Source organism: Chaetodon auriga, chromosome 23, assembly GCF_051107435.1.
Source record: "Chaetodon auriga isolate fChaAug3 chromosome 23, fChaAug3.hap1, whole genome shotgun sequence".
NCBI classification, from domain to species: Eukaryota; Metazoa; Chordata; class Actinopteri; order Chaetodontiformes; family Chaetodontidae; genus Chaetodon; species Chaetodon auriga.
The window spans coordinates 16,894,287-16,917,696 of NC_135096.1; the positions used below are offsets into that span (position 1 = coordinate 16,894,287).

At 46.3% G+C, this 23,410-nt stretch overlaps 1 protein-coding gene across 2 annotated transcripts in view; it reads right to left on the minus strand.

The window, feature by feature from the left end:
- Positions 1-15,481: 15,481 nt before the first annotated feature.
- LOC143316249 (fidgetin-like) overlaps positions 15,482-23,410 on the minus strand; it is a 69,879-nt gene continuing 61,950 nt past the window's right edge. The window contains exon 3 of one of the 2 annotated variants that reach the window (XM_076724107.1): positions 15,482-21,388. In XM_076724107.1, coding sequence (XP_076580222.1) covers positions 19,107-21,388 — 2,282 coding nt within the window. In that variant the 3' untranslated portion in view covers positions 15,482-19,106. The remainder of the gene's footprint in view (positions 21,389-23,410) is intronic. The other variant, XM_076724108.1, reaches the window with a different exon arrangement.

Consider the following 23,410-nt stretch of genomic DNA (forward strand, 5'->3'; position numbering starts at 1 on the left):
TTCTCCTCACTGTCGCCTCCTTCCTTAACTCGCTCTCCTTGTTTCTCTCGTCTTCTTCCCTCTGCTTTGCATTGCCTGGCTCTGTTGCCATCCAGATTATCTTTACTTGGTGGGGTTTTGAAACAATGGGTCCTTGATTTCAGACAGAAGAAGACAACAGCAGCTTTTCATTTTCAGTCAAAAGCTGTGGATTTCAGTTTTTTGGCCAGCTGCCATCAGCTGATTTTAACCTCAAAAACTTGTTTGACACATTGTTTCCATCTGGTAAAAGCTTTGAAATATGCACATAATGGCAACACATGACGTAGCCTAAAGCTAGTTTCCACCTTGGACCTATGGGAGGCCTCGATTAAGTCATTTGAAACGAGACAATGGCGGCGTCTCATTTTTTAGTCGACAGTCGTGGATTTTGTTGGCTGAAAAATGCTGCGAGCAGAATCTAGCGAGCAGAAGCTAAGCTAATTGTCCTGTTTCCAGCTGACATGTTATAAAAGAAGAACCTGCTAAAAGCTTCTTAAGTATGCACATGATGTAAGGCTCGAAGACTAAACCTTCTTTCCACCTTGGAACTAAATTAATTAGATGCTTTGATTTCTTTTATTTCTCCCATTCTTTGCTCCTTGCATCACCTTTGTTTTCGCCGTTGCTACTTCTTTCTCCACCCATGCTGCCTTTGGTTGTCTCAGCTCGTCTCTGTGCCTTTGTCTCCATCCTCAACCTGCACACCTGCACTGTTCAGTGATTCTTGAAACAACAGGTCTTTGATTACAGACGTCTGAGGACGACAGCGGCTTCTCATTTTTAGTCGATGGGCGGATTTTATTGGCTGAAATGCTCGCGAATGCTAGCTAGCGTTAGCTGATGCTCGTGGTAAAACTCTGTGAGTTGCTTGTTTTAATCAGGTGAAATGTTCTTAAATAGCCTATGCAGATCATAGCTTAACACAGGATGTAATGCTAAAAGCTGCCGATGCCTCACTCGCTCCTCCTCTCACGTTTGTTTTTTGCTATTTCCACTCGCTTTGATTCTCCTTCTGTCTTTGATTCTCTCGTCTTCGTCCCTCCCCTTCCTCTCCATCTCTCTGTCTTGCTCCATCGCTCTCCATGTCACTCCCCTTCTCCTCACTCCTCTCTCCATCTCCCTAAACATTTCAAAAGAATGAATTACTTTGGGCTGTCACTTGGCCCTGGCCAAGAATTCATTTTTGTGGGTCAAGTGTTTCAAACTGTCATCTTTGACAGGAACCATCTCATACAATAACTACATGGATGGACCTTGACTTGGAGTGCTTTCATTTTTTTCTCCCGCCTCTCTTCATATACATGCTAAAAAGATCTTGGCTATTGTTGGTACAGAAAGAGGGAGGGGTGGAGGGATGGGAGAGATAGGGATGGTGGAGTGTAGCTGTGAAAAGGGTGGCAAAGCAGAGATCAATACTGGATTAATAGATTCAACTCAACCACATGCAAAGTTATACGAGGAGTGAAAATATCAAGGGCTCTAGCCGAGTACTGAAAAGCTCCAGCGAGAGGATAAAGGAAGTCACTCGACATGACAGGAGCGCTGCAACATTTAGCTATGCCAAGGTCTTTAACATAATTCATTAAAGAAAAAGAAAATGCATAAAAAGATTCTGGCTCGGAGTGTGAGATGGGGTAAAGATGGCATTGAAGTGAACATAAAGCCTGTGTGTGTGTGTGTGTGTGTGTGTGTGTGTGTGTGTGTGTGTGTGTGTGCGTTTGCTGGGGACAGCAGGGCTTCAATGGCATTGGACTTGAGCAGACAATCTATTTACAGTGTGCTCAGGGGAGCTTATAAACAAATGTTGAGTAATTTCAGCCAGGAGTAATTACCCTTGCCGCTGACAAGGAGAGTGTGTTAGCACTCCCCTTCACCCTCGGCCCTGTCCAGAAGGCTTCGAGCCTGTGCACAAACACACACACACACACACACACAAGCGCGTGCACGGACATGCACAGATGCACGTCCACAATGTGCAGAAGTTCCTCGCGTACGTGTGGCGTTTGTTCAGCGGTCGATACCACAAACAGCTCTGCGGCCTCTCGGCTTCACCCTCGTATTTGAGAATGAGCCGCTGAAATATTCGCGCCTGCTTGGAAAAAGGCACCACGGAGCCCGAGATGAGCTGATTATCGGCCCCCAGCGTGGTTAACCAGCAGCAGTGACGGTCAAAAACAGCGAGAAGGCTGCTAATTTAAAGCAATGCAAGCTTGTCCAAAAAAAAATTAGATTACAGTAGATGATGAGACTGATGCCACTCTCGTGTGTGTACGCTAAACATGAAGCTACAGCAGCTGGTGAGCTAAGCAGGGGGAAACAGCTAGCTTAGCTCGTCTGTACACAAACCGTACATGCTTACATCTGTTTGTGTACGGATTAAACAAATGAGATTATGTGTTAATTAGAAAAACTTTGAAGTGCTGGTACGGTTTTTTCATTTTGGACAGAACCAGGGTACCGTTTCCCCCTAGCTGCCTCCAGTCTTTATGCTAATTTAAGCTAACGGCCTGCTGGCTACAGCTACATATCTTCACAGACAGAGTAAATGATTTTATGGATGCGATCTTAGTGAATTTCTAATGTGGATAAAGCAGAAACACTTAATTCACTTCTGCTCGTTCAATATTTAATTTTTTTGGGGAAAAAAAACATAGTTAGCAGGATCTGGTGTTTTTTAAATGGTTTCAGTCTCCTGAAGTCTGAAGAGCTTTGGAGACCTCATTAGTTTTAGTTTCATGCAAACAGTTCCTGCAAATCACCTTTAAGTCTTAACCTGGAGTCTATCTTTCTCTTTTTCCACTAAAACGTCATGGCCCATGCTGCTACCCGTACGTTTCCCCTGTCTTTGTGTCTGTCCCCTGCTGTCTTTGTCTTCCCTGTACGTCTCTCTGTTTGGGTCTTGCTGCAGGTAATCATCTCATCACCTGCAGCCGCCTGTCGCTCCCGTCTGCGCCGTCACTCCAGGCCAAACCTCAAGTGTTCTGGGCCTTTACGATTATCCCCCTGTGCTCCAGGTCTCCTTCATCTGCCGGCCCGCCATCGGATCATTCTCCTCATCCTCACCCCAAGGACTTCGCTCTGCCCAGCCGGCCATCACCTCTCCTCACGGCCGTCTCTCCTCCTGCCATCATTCATCCATTAAATAAGAACGAAACTGCAAAACGACAAAAAATGCATCTCCTACATCCAAAACATCTGCCTCAGATGTTTCTCTGAGGTCAAATATGGAGGAGCAATTAAAACAACAGCGCCTTTGAGAAAAACAACAACAAAACAACAAAAAAAAGAGGGTTTGTGTAAGCCATCAGCCGCTCACTCACCTTCATTAGGATTCTGTAAGCGCGGTCATCAGGCCAACAGATCATGTTATCGAATAAAAAAAGAACAAGCAATCAAAGTCACATTCGTTGCTCCATTGTTTTACATTTTAATCATTTGCAAGACTTAATTGCAGGATTGAAATGTAACTAACGAACAAACAAATTAATTTTCACCTTAACCTTTGAAAGGCGAGCGGGCCAGAAACGGGCTTTATCCCATCTGATCGATTATGATCTCCCGGCTCAAACAGAATGGATTCCCATGCAAATTCAGCCGGATCAATCCGCGCTCCTGCAGGATCGATGAAACAGCTTTTTGCAGCCCTTTCAGAGACAATTGTATGATTAGGAGATGAGATGATAACGACCGGAGAAATAACACAGGATCAGAACAGATTATATTAAATCAAAACAAAGGGAACCCGCCGGCTTGAAATGTAACCGCTGTCGAATGAAAGTACAGCGTGTCAACACGGAAACAAGAGCGTGAGAGAAAAACCGCTTCAATTCTAAACACTGTGAAAGTCACAGCGGAGGCCTTGTCTTCCCTCGTGCCGTCTCTGTTCTCCCTGCCTTTGATGGCTCCTGAGCAGGCTAGAGATGCGAGAGAGGTGGCTGCCACCACAGCTGAGCCTCACATCAGTGTTTCATGACACAGAGAGCGGACGGGGTTGAGTTTCTCCACCGTGAAGCTCATTTGTCTCCACCTGTTTACAGTAATCGACCAGTCTGCAAGCTTTAAGCTTAATATGAAGCTGTAACCAGCAGGCCTCTGCAGCGGTTTGGCTCTAAATCGTGTCATTTAACTCTTTGCATTAAGGCGCTCTAACTCCGGGTTTGCTCTCTCTAGATTTTATGCTAAGCTAAACCAATCGCCTGCTAGCTTTAGCTACGAATTTTCCCGTGGAATCGATCCTCTCACCTAACTTTCAGTACATTACTTTTCCAAAATGTCAAAGTATTTCTTTAGAAAAGCCACAAAAATTGTTGGCAACATATCTCATTAGTCCCATATTTCAAACCTAAGGTGAAGCATTCAGAGCCACCTGCTGGATTTAAGTCACGATATGCTCTCTGGCTCCACTGATGTCTGTAATACATGAAAACAGGCTGCTGATTATAGCAGCTTTAAGCATTTTTGCAAAATATTTCCAGTGAATTTGATCTGTTTTCTGTCTCAAGGTGTTCTTCGGGGCCAATAATAGTAATAACTGTGGTAGAGATGCTTTTATTTAAGCAAGCATTTAAATTCTGACCCTCGCAAAATAGCATAATTTGTGTGTCACAGTAGAAAATAAACTCAAATTCCAGGAGTGTATTGAGGAAGTCCTCAAAGTGGCTGCAGCCCTGATTTACACATGTCAACATTTCCAGCTTTCTCCATGAAACATGTCGGGTCAAAGCAGCTCAAACGCACGCTCAGAAAACTTTCGCTCACTGTGGAAAACTTGCATCAGTTGCATCAGCTGGGAATGAAAGCGGGGTCACTGAAGGGAAAGTCACATTTTCACATTCCAGCGAACAATTTCAATGTCAAACTTCTGCGCCGTGTCCTCCTCGTCATACGTGGAGGGCAAACGTACACTGCGACTCCCACTTTCCACTTATGGAGCAAATCATTTGCATTTTAACACATATACATCCGTGTGTGTCCGCTGCACCTGTATATGTTTCTGTGCACTCCTTTGTCCTCTCTTTGAACAACTTTTTTTTTTTTTTTTTTTGTTTCCCCCAGCTGATATAATATGCTGGGAGGGTGGTGGGCTACCTTAAGCGCCATTGTGTTGCCTTGGCCGAGGACTGCAGGAAGTTGTGCTTGGCACCAGGCCCAGAAGCAAGGTGAGGACAAACACTCCCAACAAACACTCACTGACGTCCACAAATCTACAGACGCGTATCTGCTACATGGCACACGTGGGTAGTGTGTGTGTGTGTGTGTGTGTGTGTGTGTGTGTGTGTGTGGATAAGTGTTGTGGGCGCGTGTGAGCAGGTGTTGTAGTGTGTGTGCACATGTATGAGGAGGTCCACCTTTCATCTGTGCTGAGATTTGGAAAGACTTCACTTTGCACAGGCTCCTTAATTCTCCCTTAATTCATTTGTGCTCCAGATTCACTTGGCTGCTGGGATAACCTGGGAATGATAATGAAGTGGAGGAGGAGGGGGGTGGGGGAGGCAGAGAGGGAGAGAGGGAGAGAAAAAGGACATGAAAACATCACAGCACATGGCTCCTTCTCCTATCTCCCCTTTGAATGTGTTCGCAATGGATTTAGGGCTTTTCACTGAGTCTTTTAAGAGAAGATGGATCTTATTAGCGCTGATTGCTAGTCATAGGACGTTTTCTGCCTCGGGAACACACCTTACTTAACCCTTTCACAGATGAACAGGGACTGTAGCATTACCAGGGCTGGGGTTTGATAGCTTTTTATCAAATATGAATCCGGTATTGACTCCACTTACCAAACTGGAGTCCTTTCAAATGCCAGCTGTATTTAGATTCAAGGCTGCTTCCAGGCAAGAACATCCAAGATCCTGGAAAACCTTGGGTCAGTTTTTACATTTAATGTCAACAGTTTTGCAGCTCGTGCCTTTCAGTGCATGTCAACCACAGGGAAAGATCGTGGTTGAGATTAATTAAAAAGTGAACCTCACCCTTGACCTCCACACTCCTACCTAGACTTCAAAATAACTGCATTATATGTAAAATACACGGCAGGCTCATTCAGCTAAGATAAGCTAAATCAGACACTAAGAAAATCTGTAATAGCAGCATAGGATGAGAATATGACACACTGAAATAACAGATGTGTTTCACATGCTAATTGCTAATTGGCTTGCTCCAGACACCGGGGGTCTGCCCAGCACTGAGCAAGCTGACGGTTAAAGAGCCAGATATTTCCTGTTTGAGCCCCTTTTTCTGAGCAGCTTTTCCAGCTGCACGACTCATTTTAGAGTCGTCGGGCATCAGACGACCAGATCAACTGCTCTCGACTGGCTGCCGGATGTTCTGATGAATTTCTGACATGTTGGAGCCACGGGTCGGTTCTCCAGCGTAATTTATGTCTCATATGGATCAAGCTGATAGATCCATTTATTTCACTTGTGAACTTTGAATACTAAGTTTGCCTTTCTGGGAGAAATATGAGTCAGGAGGATCCAGTCTGTGTCACTGTTATCTGCACTCAATGATTTTGTCCCTTTTTGTCTCGGATGTCCTGCGTCCCAGCAAATCACCTTGAATCTCCTGGCTTGTCCTTAATTGAGCTGTATGCATGTCTTGGTTAAATAAGTATTCAGAATGGGTTCAATTACTTCTCTGTAACTAATTGATCTTGCCTGAAACAATGGCAGCAATAGAGTAGTCCCAGCAGGACGCGGGCCTCCCCTCCAGGAAAGCCAACGCAAACGCTGCCACTAATTGAAATTATTTCGATTAATGTGGAGCCTAATCGAGGCTAACTATGCAGCGTCACAGTGGGTCATGCAGTCGCGGCGTATTCCTGCTCTCTCGCTCTCCTTTTTTTTTGCACACCTCTGTGTTTTGACAATCTCGCCCTCCTCAATACACAAAGCAACAATTCATCCTGCGGAGGAGAACGAGCAGACGCGCAAAGGGAGGGAAAAAAAAAAGAAAAGAAGGAGCTCGCAGCGGGGCCGATCGATAAGCAGAGTCGGAGCTGTGATTTATTTACCGCTGTGTGTTATGTAGAGGCGAGAGCAGGGAGAAGAAAAGCCTTCTGATATGGCCACAGGCAGCCGACATAATGGGGCCCTCTCAATCTTCAGTGAGTGGCTTGTTGGATTGTCAGGCAGGTTTCCGCCGGTGTTCAAAAGCACTATCCGATCAAACCCCTGAGACGCGAGTGACCAGACAGATGATTACTCACTGTAAACGATCTAGGAGGGGAAAAAAGAGAAATAACTACACCGGATATTGATGACTCAATAGACTCAGTGACAGACGATTCCATTTGTGTCGAGATAAAGTGTTGGCTGTCTTGGATCAATCATAATATAGGTCTCTTATTGAGCATAAAAACCATGTTTAATGTCATTAAATCCAGATCTAGCTCCCCCCTCCTCCTCCTCCTCTGCCTCTTCCTTCCCTTCTTTCCTGGAAGCTTACACATATCTGGCCGCCTGCCTTCTACAGTATGAGCATGTGAGAGCGAGGCAGGGAGACAGCGGGGGGATGGGGATATGAGTGTTGTTGTTGGTGGTGCTGGGAAGGGGTGGAGGAGGAGGAGGAGGAGGAGGAGGAGGAGGAGGAGGAGGAGGAGGAAAGGCATGGGTGAACAAGGGGAGATGGGAGAAGAAAAAAGAAACCTCGGAGGCAATCATTTCTGGCAGAGCGGTGGCAGTCAGTTTGGGTGTGTGTGTGTGTGTGTGTGTGTGTGTGTGTGTGTGCGTTCTTTCTTTTTTGTGTGCGTGTGTGTGTAATTTCAGACAGTTTGGACGTAGCCGACGCCAGCCAGGGCCAATAACAGTTTACAGATTGCTGATGTCATCACATTTTGACAAACTTCTCAATCTGGAGTGACCTTCGTGGTGCTCAAACACACTCACCTCTCTCTGCATCTACTCTACTCCCCCTCATCTCTGAGCACAAGTCGCCAGTAGCAGGGGGTGTTTGGGTTTATTACAGGGATTTGACTACTAGAAATATACAATTTGCATAATGGCCTGCTTTTATACTGTAATGAGGAATATTGCCTGTGAAATCCTCGGAAATACAACCCAGATTCCAAAAAAGTTGGGACTTTGTGTCAGTAAAAACAGGATTCATCAACTGCGCTCCTCATCTCCTTCATCCAATCATGTGTTGACAAAGTGGTGAACCTCGCCCCACCCTCGCCGAGCCTTCCCAGGATGCCCCTCTCTTACCTGACTATCACCTGTTACAAATGACCCTGTTCACCTGTGGCATGTTCGGGTGTTTTTGGACTTTCCCAGTCAAACGTGTCGCTGCATCACATTCAGAATAAACAGATATTTATAAAAATCAATGAAGCTGATGAGCTAAAACATTAAATATATTGTCTTTGTGCTGTTTTATCCACACTGCTGCACTGACACATCTCTTAAAAACGTCTAATTTTAAATAAACACACACCCATGATTTGCCTGAACGCCGCTTGTTTCCCTTCAAGCCGAGCGATTTGGAAATGAATGAGCCTGCACATGGTGTGCGGAGCCGTACGAGCGAGTGCTTTGATTCATTACTGCTGGAATTATTAGTTGCTGAAAAGCTGCATTTTGCAGACAGAGCATGTGCTCTCTTTTGATAAGCAGGCCAGTCAAATCACACACTGTTCATTTTGGCCAAAATTGTCTTTTAATAAGCTCACTGTCACAAATGAAGATCTGTTCCTTGTGGAATATGCACGTGTCTTCGCCCGAGTCGCACTACTTCAGCCTGCATTCATTCACCTGTCAGACTTACTCTTGTATGTAGGGTCAGTGTAGGAGTAGAGACTTACCTTCATTTACAGCAAAGAGTCAAACTGATCACATGATTGATCACATGCATGATTAGAGGACGAATATCCAATCAGCATGTCCCGAATGCACACCACGTAATGAGTCTTTAATCTGTTTTCTTTCCTGCGAACCCACTTGCAATATTCATTTTTAAAAGGTTTCTTTGTGTAAAATCCTTCGTGTGAGTGCAGTAACTCACAAACAGCAGGCTAAAAGTCCTCTATTCTGGATTCTCCACATCGCTTCAGACAACATATTATTCATCATGACCAGTGAGATTTTGTACAGTGACTCAAAACCAACACGTTCTGATCCCAGGTCAGCAAATACTGACACCACTCGGGGGCTCTTACAGCCACAAGGTACCCCGTAGCATCTGTGCGCGACATGCAAAGCCTTCCTGCCAACACGTGGCTAACGATGTGAAACAGTCGCTTTGATTAGGTTCAGGCAGCAAAACGACTTGGTCGGCTTTGAGAAAACATCGATTTAGGAAAAGCCTTTTGGACACGTGGCTAACGATGTGAAACTGTGGCTGTTTGGTTCATTTTAGGAACCAAAATGACGTATCATTGACTTTTGGTTTCACATGGGGACATGAATCCGGGGTTCCTGGATGAAAGAGCAACACCTCACCCCGACCTCCACCCTCTGAGGACTTTGTGTCTACCACCCTGGGTGATACGTCCAGACTCTTCAGGGTACCTTGTGAGTCACCCTGGCTGTGAGAACGGGCTCAAACATGTTCATACGGGAGTATAAATGTGGGATTTGTCTTTTTTCTTCAGTCCAGCTGTTTGAAGAAGCGGGTCCAGACCATATTTATGTGAAGAGTTTTGATTTCCGACAATGCAAATCAGCTGTGTGAACCAGCAGGTGATGTGATAAACCTGTGGAGGAACCAAGGCTGACACTCACCCCATCAGTCAGGCCCTGTCCTCGCCAACCCCAACCCCCCTCAGACTTCCACCAGATCTCCCCTTCCCATCCCACCCTCAGCCCCGCCCTCCCCCTCCGCCACAGGCCTTCACCCTGGGGCCCACCTGACTGACAGCTGTTGATTTGGATCTCTCCATCACACGCCAGATAAAAGAGGGATTCAGGACTCATTCCTGCTTCTCCCTCCGCTTCATTCCTCCCTGCAATCCCCACCGCAAACGCAATTCCCAGGCACCGGACTTCTACAGGGCCTCCTAATGAAGTCATTCCCAGCACACATGATTGGGTGAGATTGCCACCGCACCGCCACCACCATCGCTGCCGCCGCCGCCGCTGCTGCCGCAGCCACGATCCCCGCTCTCCCCTCACATCTCAGGTCTCCCATCCCCCATCTCCACTGAGTGTACTCATGTGGAAACAGCAAGTGGTTGTGTGCATTTTTCGTGTGCATCCGCCCCTCGCCTGTGTGTGGGTGTGTGTGTTTGTACATCTGCGACACATGTGATGTGAGTGTGTGTAGGTGTGTGTTCTTAACTAAGCTAACACAGCCTGACTGGATACTAATTGGATGTCTCCATCGGCAGTTATACACGATGTGGCATTATAGCAGGGAGAAAATCACACAGGAAAGTGCACCTCCAACACCATATACTGTGGAGAAAATGCAGCGAGTTGAGCAGTGAGGGGGGAAAAAAATCAGATGATGATCAGTTGATGGCGTTGGTACAGTATGTGCTGTTATAAAATCAATCAAAGAGGCAGGAATTGAGTTATTTCAACCTGTCCATCACTGTCGAGAGAGATGAAAGGCTTTGATGAGTAATGATCTGAAAGAAGGTAGACAGCTAATGAATCTCTCATAATGTCACCCACAAAAAACAAAAACACCCCCACCCACTCTAAAAAAAAAAAATCCCTGTCTTTGTAGAGGTCTCTTGCACAGCCTAATGCACATCACAGTCCCTGATAGTTCACTCAGCGACACCTCCTCAGTAGGAATCCTCCAGAGACAACCTCGCTGGCTGTCAGTCGGTCGGTCTGCCACTCACCGCTAACACGACAGCCCATCCCCGAGTGCCTGTGAGCACTCCACAAGCGCCGCCAATCTGACAACACACACGCAAAAAAAAAGCAAAAGAGTGTTTCTGAAGGTACCCTCCTGTGACGCCGGAAAGGCTCGTTTTAAGTTTTTCTGCCGAGGGAGGTGGGCTTCGGAGCGAGGATGACTCACGTCTGACTCCCTGTTAGCGAGGGGGCTGCACGATCAAATGGATCAGATTTTTTGGCGCCTTTGAATGTGGATGATGGCTGAACAGGAGTCTGGTAAGAGAAGAGCTGCGTTGATAACAGCCAGCTGTTAAACCTAAAGATCAGCTCTGATTTCGAACAGGGAGTGATGGATCAGACGTGTAGGCCTGAACGAGGGAACGCAGAATCACGTGACGCTTCATTCTGATGAGAAATGCTATTTAATTGTTGCTTCTTGCTGCTGCTGTTGAATTTCTGTGTCAATTAATAAACATCTAACAGAATTTGCATGACAATAAATGCAATGCACTTATCAATATGCCCAAATCATGCATTATTAAAGTTGGACACCATTAACATAATAATATATTAGCATAATCAAGAGCAGCATTTGCATGGGAGATGTTCTTATGGACCACAGAGGACCTCAGAGCATCAGCAAAAGGTGAAGGCCAGTTCACTTTCCACATGACATCTTCATCTTCAGCCAGGTCAGAGCTCCGTGAGCAGGCCTCACTCCAGTCTGAGCGTTCTCCCATCAAGACATGTGGGACGTGCCGATATTCGTTGAATTTTAAGAGCATTCTTTGGACACGTGTGCAGTGGAACAGGCGTTCGGGGGTTTCTTGCCTCTTTACGGTCAGCTCTGCGTGCTGCAGAGCCAAAGAAACACACCGACTGAAACACTAACAAAGACTTGGATATCAACAGGTTTTTGACCCTTTGAAGACGGTATTTGACGGCTTTGTAGGAATATCGTCGTTTTCAGAATCAGGGCCAAAGCTGGAATGTGCTCTGCATGTGAACGTTGTCTTCATGATTATTGTAATTCAGTGGAACCAGCAGAGTGTCTGACTTCATGCAGAAAAGATCTCTGAAGCGACTGCACGAAGGTTGAAGGGACATGCTCCAACAGTAATGCCTGTACTGGTGAGAAATACATTTCCTCAAGTACTATTTTATGCTATATGATACTTCCACTTCACTGCAGCTCTTTTTACTCCACTAGATTTGTTAGATTTTGCAAAACATATGACAACTATGTAAAACAGAACGCATTAATATTGATTAAACTGTTATATAAAGCAGCGCCACCTCAACCAACTGCACCACTGAAATTCTACTTACACGTTAAGCATCATGAATAAAAATCAATAATATGTAATATACCAACGACAGGGGCCGCTCTGCCTGCGTGATGAGCACTGCTTTTACTTCTGACACTTTCAAGCTTACACATAAAAAGTTGAATGCACGAGAGGTAAACTTGCTCAGTTTAGTAGAATCGGGACTTCGTGCCCTGACATGACCAGAGGCTAATGGTAGCTAATGTTAGCTAAAACGAACAAAAGCGCTCTCTTTTAGCGCTGGTTTTGGGCTCCACCACCTTGGTGCTGGGCAGGTCGTGCACAGTGGACCCTCAGATGTGTTTCGCTGAGTACAGCTGCCAGAAATGTTGCAGCTTTGAGAACATTTTGCACTTATGTGCCATTACGTAAGTAGTAGTTAAGCACAATATAGGACTTTATATAGTAAAATAGTTGAAAACACTGCTAGCTTCTCAATAATTCCACTTTCTATAACATCTGTGGTGCAGTTTAGGTCTTATGCATATCAGTAATTGTGCTGCACTCATACTGTTGTCCTGCATGGACAGGTGTCATGTGACAGAAAGCAGACAATGCGATTAATTTCAATTGTACGTTACAATACACGGCAGGATTTTTATCATTAAACCAGAAAGGTATGGGTTTTCAAGTTCTATTCAAAGTGAAGCAATGTGCCCCTGATAAAACAAAGCAAAGGCACTTAGCATGTGTTCTCCTAGTTAAGATTCCCTCTCAGCAGTAATACAATGTTTCTGAGTGTCTGCTGGAAAACAAGTGGAAGGTCAAGAACACGAACAATAGATGTTGATTCCAATTATGTGTAAAGCATTGAACAAGATGCGCTAATGATGGCGTTGTCAGGAGAAAAAAGGTGTTTATGTGCTACTCTCCCAAAGCCTGTGGAACAGTTTATTAGGCAAAGGCTTTATTTCCATAAAGGCTGATAAGACTTCAAATGATTCACTGAAAAACAGTCCTGGCATCAGCACAGCAAAGCGGCGTGTGTATTTATCTCTCCCGACGCTGGGAGACAATCAAGACAAAGATGATAGCATATTTTGAAATGCAGCACAGGGGCATAATGAGACTGCAGACACTTCAGGAACAAAACCAGACAAAATGCTTTTTTTTTTTCAGAGATGGCGCCTTGTTTTATTCACTCACACCAAAAAAAGGCCATCGTTTTCAATTAATGAAGCGGGGAATTGAGTCCGAGGTCCTGCGGGATATGGATTAACCATGATGGCTTGAGGGCCCAATCTCACACTGAGTCTGCGCCGCGGTCTGCATGGAGGAATTTCTCATTCAAGGCCTCGACCAGCCCCCCACCAACCACCGCCAGCACCACCTCCTACCTCCAACTCATCCATCCATTCCTCATCCTAAGGTGAGTTGCTTCAGTGCAGACCGCTATTAGTGGTGGGGGGAGATAAAACTGTAAGTGTTGCTCCCAATTAGTGCATCAGTGACCGCTCTGTGCCTCCTCCACGGCGAGGCCTGCGAGGAGGGAGGGAGGAGGGGCCGCGGCGAGTGAAAGATTGGAGGAAGGATGACAGGAAAGGAGAGAATGGCGTGAAGACGATGGCTTTGGAAAGTAATAAAAAGAAAGGGAGTGGGTTATGGAGGTAGCTAGATAAAGAGAGATGAAACGAGAGTGAGTGGTGGTACAGAGGGATGGGGGGGGGGAGAAAAGTGACTAAAAAATGGCTTAAGCATTCATTTTGAGTGGCGAGACAGGTCCTATTAACATTTAACAGCGTTTGCGCAACTTGGTGTGGAGGTTAGGATGCAAATGAGGAGGAATTAAAACTGGCCAGAGGTTTGTCATTGATGGATTGCAGTCTGGCGGTACTCACCACTTCCTAGTGTCCATCACAGACGATTACTGTATAATTAAACCTTATTTCTGGACTCTCCGACGCATAATTACTTGTGTGGGAATGTGACCATCATCTAAAAGCTCCAGCAAAATGCTTTAGCATTTAGTCTGGCAGGCTGCAGTCATTTCACAGACCGGGGACAGATAGAGCCATCTGATGATCGGCAAAAGAACAGTCACTTTTAATAAGAGGTGGGAAAAAAATATTAGGCGACAGTGTGCTGATTATAGGAAAATTAGGCTTTCAAGTGGTAAAGTCCTTTGTGTTATTTGCATAATTTATTCCTTCTTTACCCCCCCGTTCAACCACCTCAGATTTTTTTTTTTTTTTTTTTTTGCGAGCTGTGGGCAATTTCCTCTCATATTTGAATGGATTGCACATTTAAGACTACTTAAGGAAAATGATCACTTAGCATATTTTAATTGTCGCGCAAAGAGTGAGCAGAGGTGTGAGGCAAAGCTTGAGGAATGAGGAGCCTTTAAAGTGGACACAGTGGTGTTGTGGCAGATAACCCCGGGGTGCACACACACACACACACACACACACATGCACCAGCTCATCACGCACACACACTCTATACTGTTTTGCAGCAACCTTAAAGAATACACCTAAAGCAGACTTTCCTGCTGCACCCTGATTTGGATAAAAACTTGCAGGTCAGTTTGTCGATAATATTTCCTGTATCACTCCCCCCGCTGAGTCGAGCCGAGACCAACTGCAGCTTTGTGAATACAGGTTATTTACAGACCAGCTTGCTGCTACAGTATTTATGAAGCTTACAGCGAAAAAAATAAAATAAATAAAGACGGGCAAAATAATCAAGTCTCTTCTTGCTGGTTGTCCTCTAGGCTCACAATCTGGAAGAAAAACATTACATTTACAAGCTTTATTTCTGATGGACAAAAAAAAAAAAAAGCTTGCGCCATAAATTATTTCTGATCGTGGCTATAGCGTGTTTCAAAGTGGAAAACTAAAGAAAACAGCAGCCCCCGGTGCACTCTAACCTCTCGTGAAGCGTTTGAGTTTTCACAGATAATTATAGAGGCTATACAGCAGCTTCCCACACCTCACCAGCAGCTATATAATGATACCTTGGAAATGTGCTGGGCAAATGCACATCATTTTCATTAAGAGTACGCACGTAATCCAAATTCTTTGCGATGAGAAAGATAATTAATGCTTTAATGTTTTTGTCTTGCCACTCTTACCGCAGAGAAGAGAAATGAATTGTTACATTTTAATGAGAGAAGCGACAGCGCTGGCTTCCTGCAACACGGACGATTTTATAATTGCACACAAGGGTGACTAACTCAAGGCTCATTAAGGCGATTTTTCAGCTGGGCTGTTTTTTGGCAGGACAATACATATATTTTTCCATTCTACTGATAAATAAATTCTGTTATTACGACTGGTTTATTCATCCCTCGCAGCCTTAATGTGACCAGTGACTTTAAAAAAAAAAAAAAAAAAAAAAGATGTACAAGGTATAATCTCCCAAGAAAATGTCTTTAATGAATTGTTTGTTGCTGCTTGTACCTAAGATTACATGAAAATACATTTAAGTTGACTGCAAGTATGGCAACATATTCACACATATAAACAAGTGGTGCATTTTGTATTGTATGTATAGGTATGTACAACAGAAACACGTTACACTCTGGTTTAAAGTTGTGCAAGTGTGTTATATATACTAACAATTTATAAAATTCAACACACTAAATAAAAAAAAGAAGAGTGTGCCCACGTATATACACATTCACACGCGCACAACCACAGTAGTTCACAAAAGATTAAAGCAAATGTATTGGATTATACATTTCCAGGTCACCTTTAGGTCGACCCCAACTGTTCCTTCCTCACAAATCGCTTGTGAGTGTGTTTCTTGACGTCAGTGTTATCAGGTGTGTGTGTGTGTTTTGCCTATAGCTCGGATCTGACACACAGTGACAGAGACGCACGCACACACACACACACACACACACACACACACACACACACACTAGGCTATGCTGCAGCCTGCGGTTGCACCATCAGCTAAATGTTTTAAGTACAGTCATCTGAGGTAGACTGCGCAAAACTTCATGGTGTTATTCTCTCCACTTCTTCTTCTTCTTCGTCTTCTTCTTCTTCTTCTTCTTCTTTTTTTCAATGCATTTTTCACAAATGTCTGACATTTGGAAAGACGTAAATCAAATACCACGTGTGTTTTGTAGCCATGAGGTAGAAATGCTTTAAAGAAGAACTTTAGCGTCCGTTTAAAGAAAGGTTTCCAAAAAAAAAAGGAAAAAAAAAAAGAAAAAAGGGAACAAAAAGCTCGGTTTAAACACCATGTAGAAAAAGGTCAAGACGCAAAAGAAGGACCACAAAACACGTAACAAACAAGCGTAGCATTGACCGGCGTGTTTCAAGTGGTTTGCTCGTCAGCGTGGAGAGAGAACGCCTGTGCTGTTGATGTGTGCTCTGAAGTGCATTAGTAGGTTTTTCTGTCTAAAGGGACTCTCTCTCCAGAGGATTTGCTGACAGAAGGAATTCTGGTACAGATTGTTTTGAGGGAGGTTTTCTGACGGACCACTCTGCTTTCCCCTTGTGCCGCCGCCACACTGCCTGGCTGTCTTTCCTTTCCGTCAATTTTGCTGACGCTCAGCAGAACTTTTTCCCCCCACATCAGGTGCTGCACTGACGCTGCCTGGACCAGAGATATCAACACAGAGCGGGCCTGCACATGCAGCATGTAGCCTCTGCTTCACCACTGATGTTAGAAGGAAAAAAAAAAAAAAAAAAAGTACAATAAAAGCGTAAATCAGATAAAAGAAATCTCCTTTAGGATAAACATCCAACAGACAGAACAAAACCAATCAAGGGCTGCCAACGGCGTTGATGCATCTCAGCAAAACAAGATCACAAACAAAATGCTTTAGTGCACGTACATTAAACTTAACGCTCCCGTGTCGCAGCAGCAGAGCTGAAGGAGTCTGACACTGTGACAAGGAAGAGACAAAAATACATTCCAATGCAATACAATGGGCAACAGATAACCCTCAGGTATGAACGACTCGAAGACCAGCGCCAAAATTCCTCACTCACGTCACAGAGCTTTCCAGTCAGCTGAGGCATGCGTCCAAATGCATTTAGACTGCACGCTTCGGTGTGAATACGGTGAAAGATGAAACTGATGATACACTTTGCAGATGAGAAACAGTGGGTTTGGGTTGGATCATGTCGTCTGGGGTGGTCGTTTAGACTGAAACAGATTCTCTGATAGCGTCCTTTACAGTTTTGCTAACTACGCACACGAGCGCTGGTTATGCTAACTGCATTACAGAGATCAATCAATCAGAATTGCGATTATCAAATGACCCCTGACCTCTGGCAAAAAATAATAATTTACTCTTGATTTTCAACTTCCCATACTAAATTACAGACATGCGTGTACTGAATTTAAATTACAGGAGTGGTGTGCCATTCTCCAGCTAATCCAGTCCAGTGTGACTGACAGAGCCAACTTTGCAAAATCCATGCTTCCACATCCAAGCTGTGAGACCTATCAAATTCAAAACCGAGGAGGACATCTGGATTTAGCTTCCCTTGAGGCTAGCTTGCTGTTCTGAAAGCAGATTTCCCTTGAACACATCAGATGAGCTGCTTAACTGATATCCAGTGCAGCGTTTATATGGGTCTGAAACTCAACCAAATGACACTAAGTGAAACATTTAATTCAAGGCCGACACGAAGAGATATAATAAACTGGGCTCACTTTCTTGCTGAGAGTTAGATGACACTCTCATATCTGTCTGTTCCATAGAAGCCCTTTAGCTTAGCTTAGCTACAAATTGATGTTTTCACACCTTTCATTGGGAGTTTGTTACCTCACAGCTAGGTTAGCTGCCAAGCTAAGCAAACTGACTTCTTCTCATTTAGCTCTTGGTAAAAGAGCAATTAAGTGTATTTCCAAAAAAAGTCGAACAGTTCCTTTAAAGTTTTTGGAGGTGCTTTTACATCAGGCTCATCTCCATCAGAGGATAAGTGACGGATGAGCCGACACGTTAGCCGACAAACCGATGGAGCCTCCATGCAGCCAAACCACATAGCCTAGATCACATAATATAAACAATGCTGATTATGGTTGTTTTAATAAATATACAACTCCCAACACCCCAACACCTGCCCGTCCTTAAGACCCCCAAACAACAAAGGTGGGCAACGCGGTTTGAAACTTTTTTTAAGAGCGATGGAAATAAGCTTCACTATTGGTCAAGTAGAAACAGGTAACCGAAGCACCTGCTGTGAGGAAAGAAAAAGGAATAATGTTTTTACTCTCACTGTTGATTATGTTCCATCATTCCAGAACATATCTAGTACATTCATTGTCACCTCTTTGCTATTTATCCTAGCCAGTTGAGGTACACCGAACACTGCTCCTCTAAACTGCCAAACCACCTTGGATTCTCCCGTCAGATCTTAGTGCTTTTCGTCAAAATATCTTGAGGTACTGTACAATTCACAAACGCTTTCCTGAGTTTTATTTGTTACGTTTGTTTGTTTTGCAGATGCAGGATCAGAAGATGAGCGCGAGTCAGGGCCCAGACTACTGCTGCCCTGATGGATTGCTGCTCTTAGCAAGACAATAAAGAGTGATTGACCACCACCGATGGCAACCGTCAATCTGTGTTTTTCAGACTCACTGCTGAAGTTTTAAAGCTCTTAATAATCATCAGCTCATGCCATGAATGTAGATTGTGAGGCAAATAAAGAAAGAAAACCAGAAAGCACCACTTCAGGCACTTGGATAGCCAACTAAATCTCAAGAACAAGAACATAAAGGTATATACACAGACACTGGGGCGTCTCTTCTGAAGCCAACTTGCTTGCAATGTGTAAACAAAGCCTGGTTTTCTGGAGTGTCACGCATTCAAATTAAAACTCTTGCTCATTAACTGCAAAACTGCCAGTTGTCTCATCAAACCAGGTCTCTCAGTGCGTCTAAACCCTGCTTGTGAGAACTCAGTGGGCTTGTGTTGGCCTTCTGTGTGCCTTTCCCTCCAGCACAATGCTTCTGCCCTGAGGGGAGGAATTGTGGATGCCTCTTTTTCTCAAGGGCGGAATCTATCTTTTCACTGGCTGCAGCCGAATATTTTGTTCCACTCAGTGTACGTGTCAATCTCTTTCTGCGATATACTGGCTTGGAACTTACAAAAGACACTCTCAAAGTCCTGGTAGGCAAGGGGCCTGACCTGTCCCCGGGGCATCATGCCCGTCATGTCCATGCCCTGTGCAGAGACGTGTAACAGACCGACGAGGGCCTCCTGGCAGAGTCTGGCCAGGTCCAGTCCGGAGAAACCCTCGGTACGCTGGACCAGCAGTGCCAGCTCCTCCTCGCTCAGGCAGTATTTGTGCTGAGATTGAGCCAGGAGCTGGTTCACGATGTGGTGTCGGGCTGTGCTGTCCGGCAGGGGCACAAGGACCCTCCGACCAAAGTACCTGCGCAGCCCTTCGTCCATGTCCTGGGGTCTGCTAGTGGAGCAAACCACCAACACTTGGTTGCCTCCGTCGTCGCCCGAGCCCATGAGAAGTGAGTCCAACTGGGCAAGTAGCTCCCCCTTCAGCCGGTTGATGGGACTTTCTTCACTGAGGTGGGCTGACAGCAGCATGTCCACCTCACTGATGAACAGTACTGAGGGCTGCCGGCAGCGCGCCACCAGGAAGGATGCTCGGATAATTTTTTCTCCGTCTGCCAGCCACTTGGTGGCCAATGTGGAACCGCTGAGCTGGAGGAATGGTGCACCCAGCTGGCTGGCCAGGCAGCGACCCAGCAACGTCCTGCCACTGCCCCTGGGGCCAAACAGCAACACACACCGAGGGGCAGGTCCCAAACTGCTGAACATGTCCGGGCGCAGAATGGGCCACAGGACCTCCTCCTTCAAGGTTGCCTTGGCTAGTTCTAGTCCTGCAATGTCACTCCAATCCACTGGGGGCCCCTGCTGAACAATTTCAGAGGTAACCATGTCTAGGAGGTGAGGGTCACTGGTTTTTAGCTGCTCTTCAGCAGGCCGGGTGGAGGAAGTGGATGAGGAGGAGGTAGGCCCTGGCGCTGAGTGGGAGAGGTGCAGACGGTGATCATCAGCACCTTGTTCACTGAGGGAAGGGGAGGTGAAGCTGACGAGGGAATCTGCTGAGCGGGAACCCCCGAGGGTGGAGGTGACATAGGCTGGTGGAGTCAGTGGCCCACCTGTTGCCTGGCTGCTGTACTTCCTCTGCTGCTGCTCTGAGGACATCGTGGACTGCTTCTGAGGATTAAAAGGTAAAGACGACTTTTCAGCACTTCTGTCGAATCCACCACCGCTGGCGCTGTTGGAGCCTCCATTTACACTGCTGCTGTCTGCTATCCTGTACATGGGGCTCTCGGCCGAGCTCCGAGCCTGGCCGTAGCCAAAGTTAGCGTAAGAGGAGTCTAGCTCTCCTTGGCCTGTCATGTAGAAGGCTTTTCTCTTCAGCGAGTTGGACGAGCTACTGTTAAGAGGGGTGGGGGCAATTGGGGTCAGGTTGTGGCTCTGATATGGGTATCCAGGTAAAGCAGAAGAAGGGGGAAGGGGTGTAGGTGCAGCGATGCCTGAGGGGAGGTATGAGGAAGGAGGGGGTGCTCCCCCAGGGCTGTACCCTGGCCCAACTGAGCTCTGCGCTGGGTAGCCTGCTGGGGGGTAATTATAACTAGACAAGTTGGGGGAGCCTCCGTTGTAAGCTGGGACTAATGTGGGGTGGGAGGGCGGTGGAGGGGGTGGCTGCAGGAGCCCAGAGCTGTGCAGTGGGGAGGGAAGTGCTGGGGCGGGGGCAGACTGGGAGCTGTAACTACTGTGCAGGTAGGAGCTGCTGTACGCAGGGCCGTATTCCTGAGAGGGCATGGAGGAGGAGTGGAGGGCGGTGGCAGTGTGGCTCCCACAGCTGCTGCTGGAGTAGCTGGGCTCACTCAGGGTGCTGGAGGCCAGGCCTGGGGAGCTGCACATGCCAGACACCACCTCTGAAGCCGCCGCCACCCCTCCCTTCCTGACTGAAACCCCCTCTGGGATGCAGCTCATGGGATAGACGCCATCCTGCCAGGGCTCTGATTCACCTTTCCGGCCATTCATCACTCCTGGGACACCGGGGGCCTCAGGATAAGAGCCGGGCATCTCCAGAATACCGGAATACTTCTCGGCATACTTCTTGAGCAGGTTGGAGGCGGTGAGGGCCGAGATGTCGTCGTTGGCCCAGGCGTACTGGTAGTTGGCTGAGCGCTGCAGGTGGCCAGGTACCGCCCTGTAGGCCTCAGCCTTGTGGGCTGGCGAGCGCGTAGTGGAGGAGATGTCAAAATGCTGTTCGGCCCACTGGCTGTGCTCGGGGGTCCACTGCATCTTTAAGCCTGAGAGAAACGACAGAGACAGAGCGAACACGTGAACACACTGACATGCTAAAATCATTTTAGCAATAATTAAAATGACAACACCTCCAAACTGCCCGTGATGGAAGGTGGTCAATTAAAAAGGTGATATTGACCTGGAGGCTGGTTAATTTTACCGACCATGAAAAGGACGCAGGTACAGAGCGGTACAGAGGGATGGTGGGATGGCTGGTTACGGCAGCCTAATGCACCCTGGCCAGACCAATAAGACAGAGGCATTGAGGGTCACTCTATAATCCCCGGCTCATCTGAGGTGGCTGGAGATGGGCTTGAAAATGCGCCTCGCCGAGTGCCACAAAGCAACACACACACTCACACACATCCACCCCCCTCCGCTCATGGCGCTTTCATCGAACACACACACACACACACACACACACACACACACACACACACACGCAAACCTGTACTCGGACACACAGGCGTTTAAAAAAAAAACTATCTACGCCTGCATTCAGGCGTGCTGACGTGCACACGCGCGCACACACACACGCACACACACACGCACACGTCCACTGACCCAGACGGACAAACACAGGCACGCACACAGTAGCTGTAGCAAGCAATGAATTACAACACACTGTGTCTCAAGCTTAGTTCCTGTCTGCACAGCTCCACCTTGACCTCTCTCTCTGCCGCTCTCTTTACCTTTCTGTCTGCCTCTCTTCTTTATGCCTCCCTGCTGCCTTGTCTTTCCTCTCGGTCTCTCCTTTGCTTTTTTTTTTGTCGTCCATTTTCCACCTCCCCTCCTGCTAGATCCTTCTTTATTTCTCTTCACCTCCTTTTATTCTGACTCCATCTATTTTGATATATATCTCTCCTTTTCATTCCCTTTCTGCTCTTTCTTCGCGGCCAGCCCTCCTCTTATTTACTCCCTCTGTGCTTGCTTCGCCTCCTCCCCTCCCTCCCTCCTTGCTCCATCTCATCTCAGACACACTCACCTGACTCTCCCCTTTATTGCCTCAGGAGGCTGGAGAGCCACTGTTTCCTTTAATCCCAGCCAATGCCATCTGCAAACACTGACAGTCACACAGCGACTCCATCGTTGTCTCACTATCAAAGCCGTGGCGCTATCAAAGGCTGGACGGGGCGTAATCACAGCAGCCGCACGGCAGATTGAACCCCGTTTGATTTGACTTAGTGCACACAAATAAAGGATAATATCGGTGTCATTTAGGCTGCTTCCTCCGACTTATTGACTGGCAGCGGCTGCATGTAGAGATCCACAGCTGGGGGTCTGGTGAGCAATGCCTGCTTCAGAATTGGTTTATGTGTGTGTTTTCGTGCTGGTGCGAGTAAAGCAGGCATGCACAATAAAATCCATTCATGGAGAAGCAAATCTTCCCTTCCTCCCATCCACTTACGCCACTGCAAACACAGACACACACACACAAAAAGCACACAGGCACAAACACATACGTGTTCACACTCTCTTGCTCTCTTTTCCAAGGCCCTGTGTTTGTTTGGTAACAACACAGGGAGGGAGGGGGGAATCCCCAGACTCCTATTTCCTCTCTGATTTTCCTCTCTAGCCGCCTCTCGGCAGACGCCAGTGGCTAATTAGCAGAATGGCGATCTGCTAATTGTGTTAATTTACAACATTTTAGCCGAGGGGAGTCTAGCAGGGGCTGGCAAGCCTGTCACCCTCCCAGTGTACCGAGCAGGAGCGCCTCAGACAAAGAGCTGAGCAGAGGAAAGTTTTGTATTAGCTGGGAGGCTCCTTTAATATTGAGAACATATTAAGTGGAAGCAGCGCTATAAAAGGGCAGTATTTCAAGGAGAAAATTACAAGTCGGGGAAGCTGGACAAAATAAGAGAAAATCAGGCTTTGGGCCAAATAAAGGTTTCAAAACAATCCTTCAAAAGCAGCCTGGTTTGTACACAGCATTGTACTGCTGTTATGTGCCACTTTTTTTTAATATAAAATCAATGGTAATACAATGTAAGGACCCTAAAGAGTTTGTTCCTCCGTCCAATAACTGG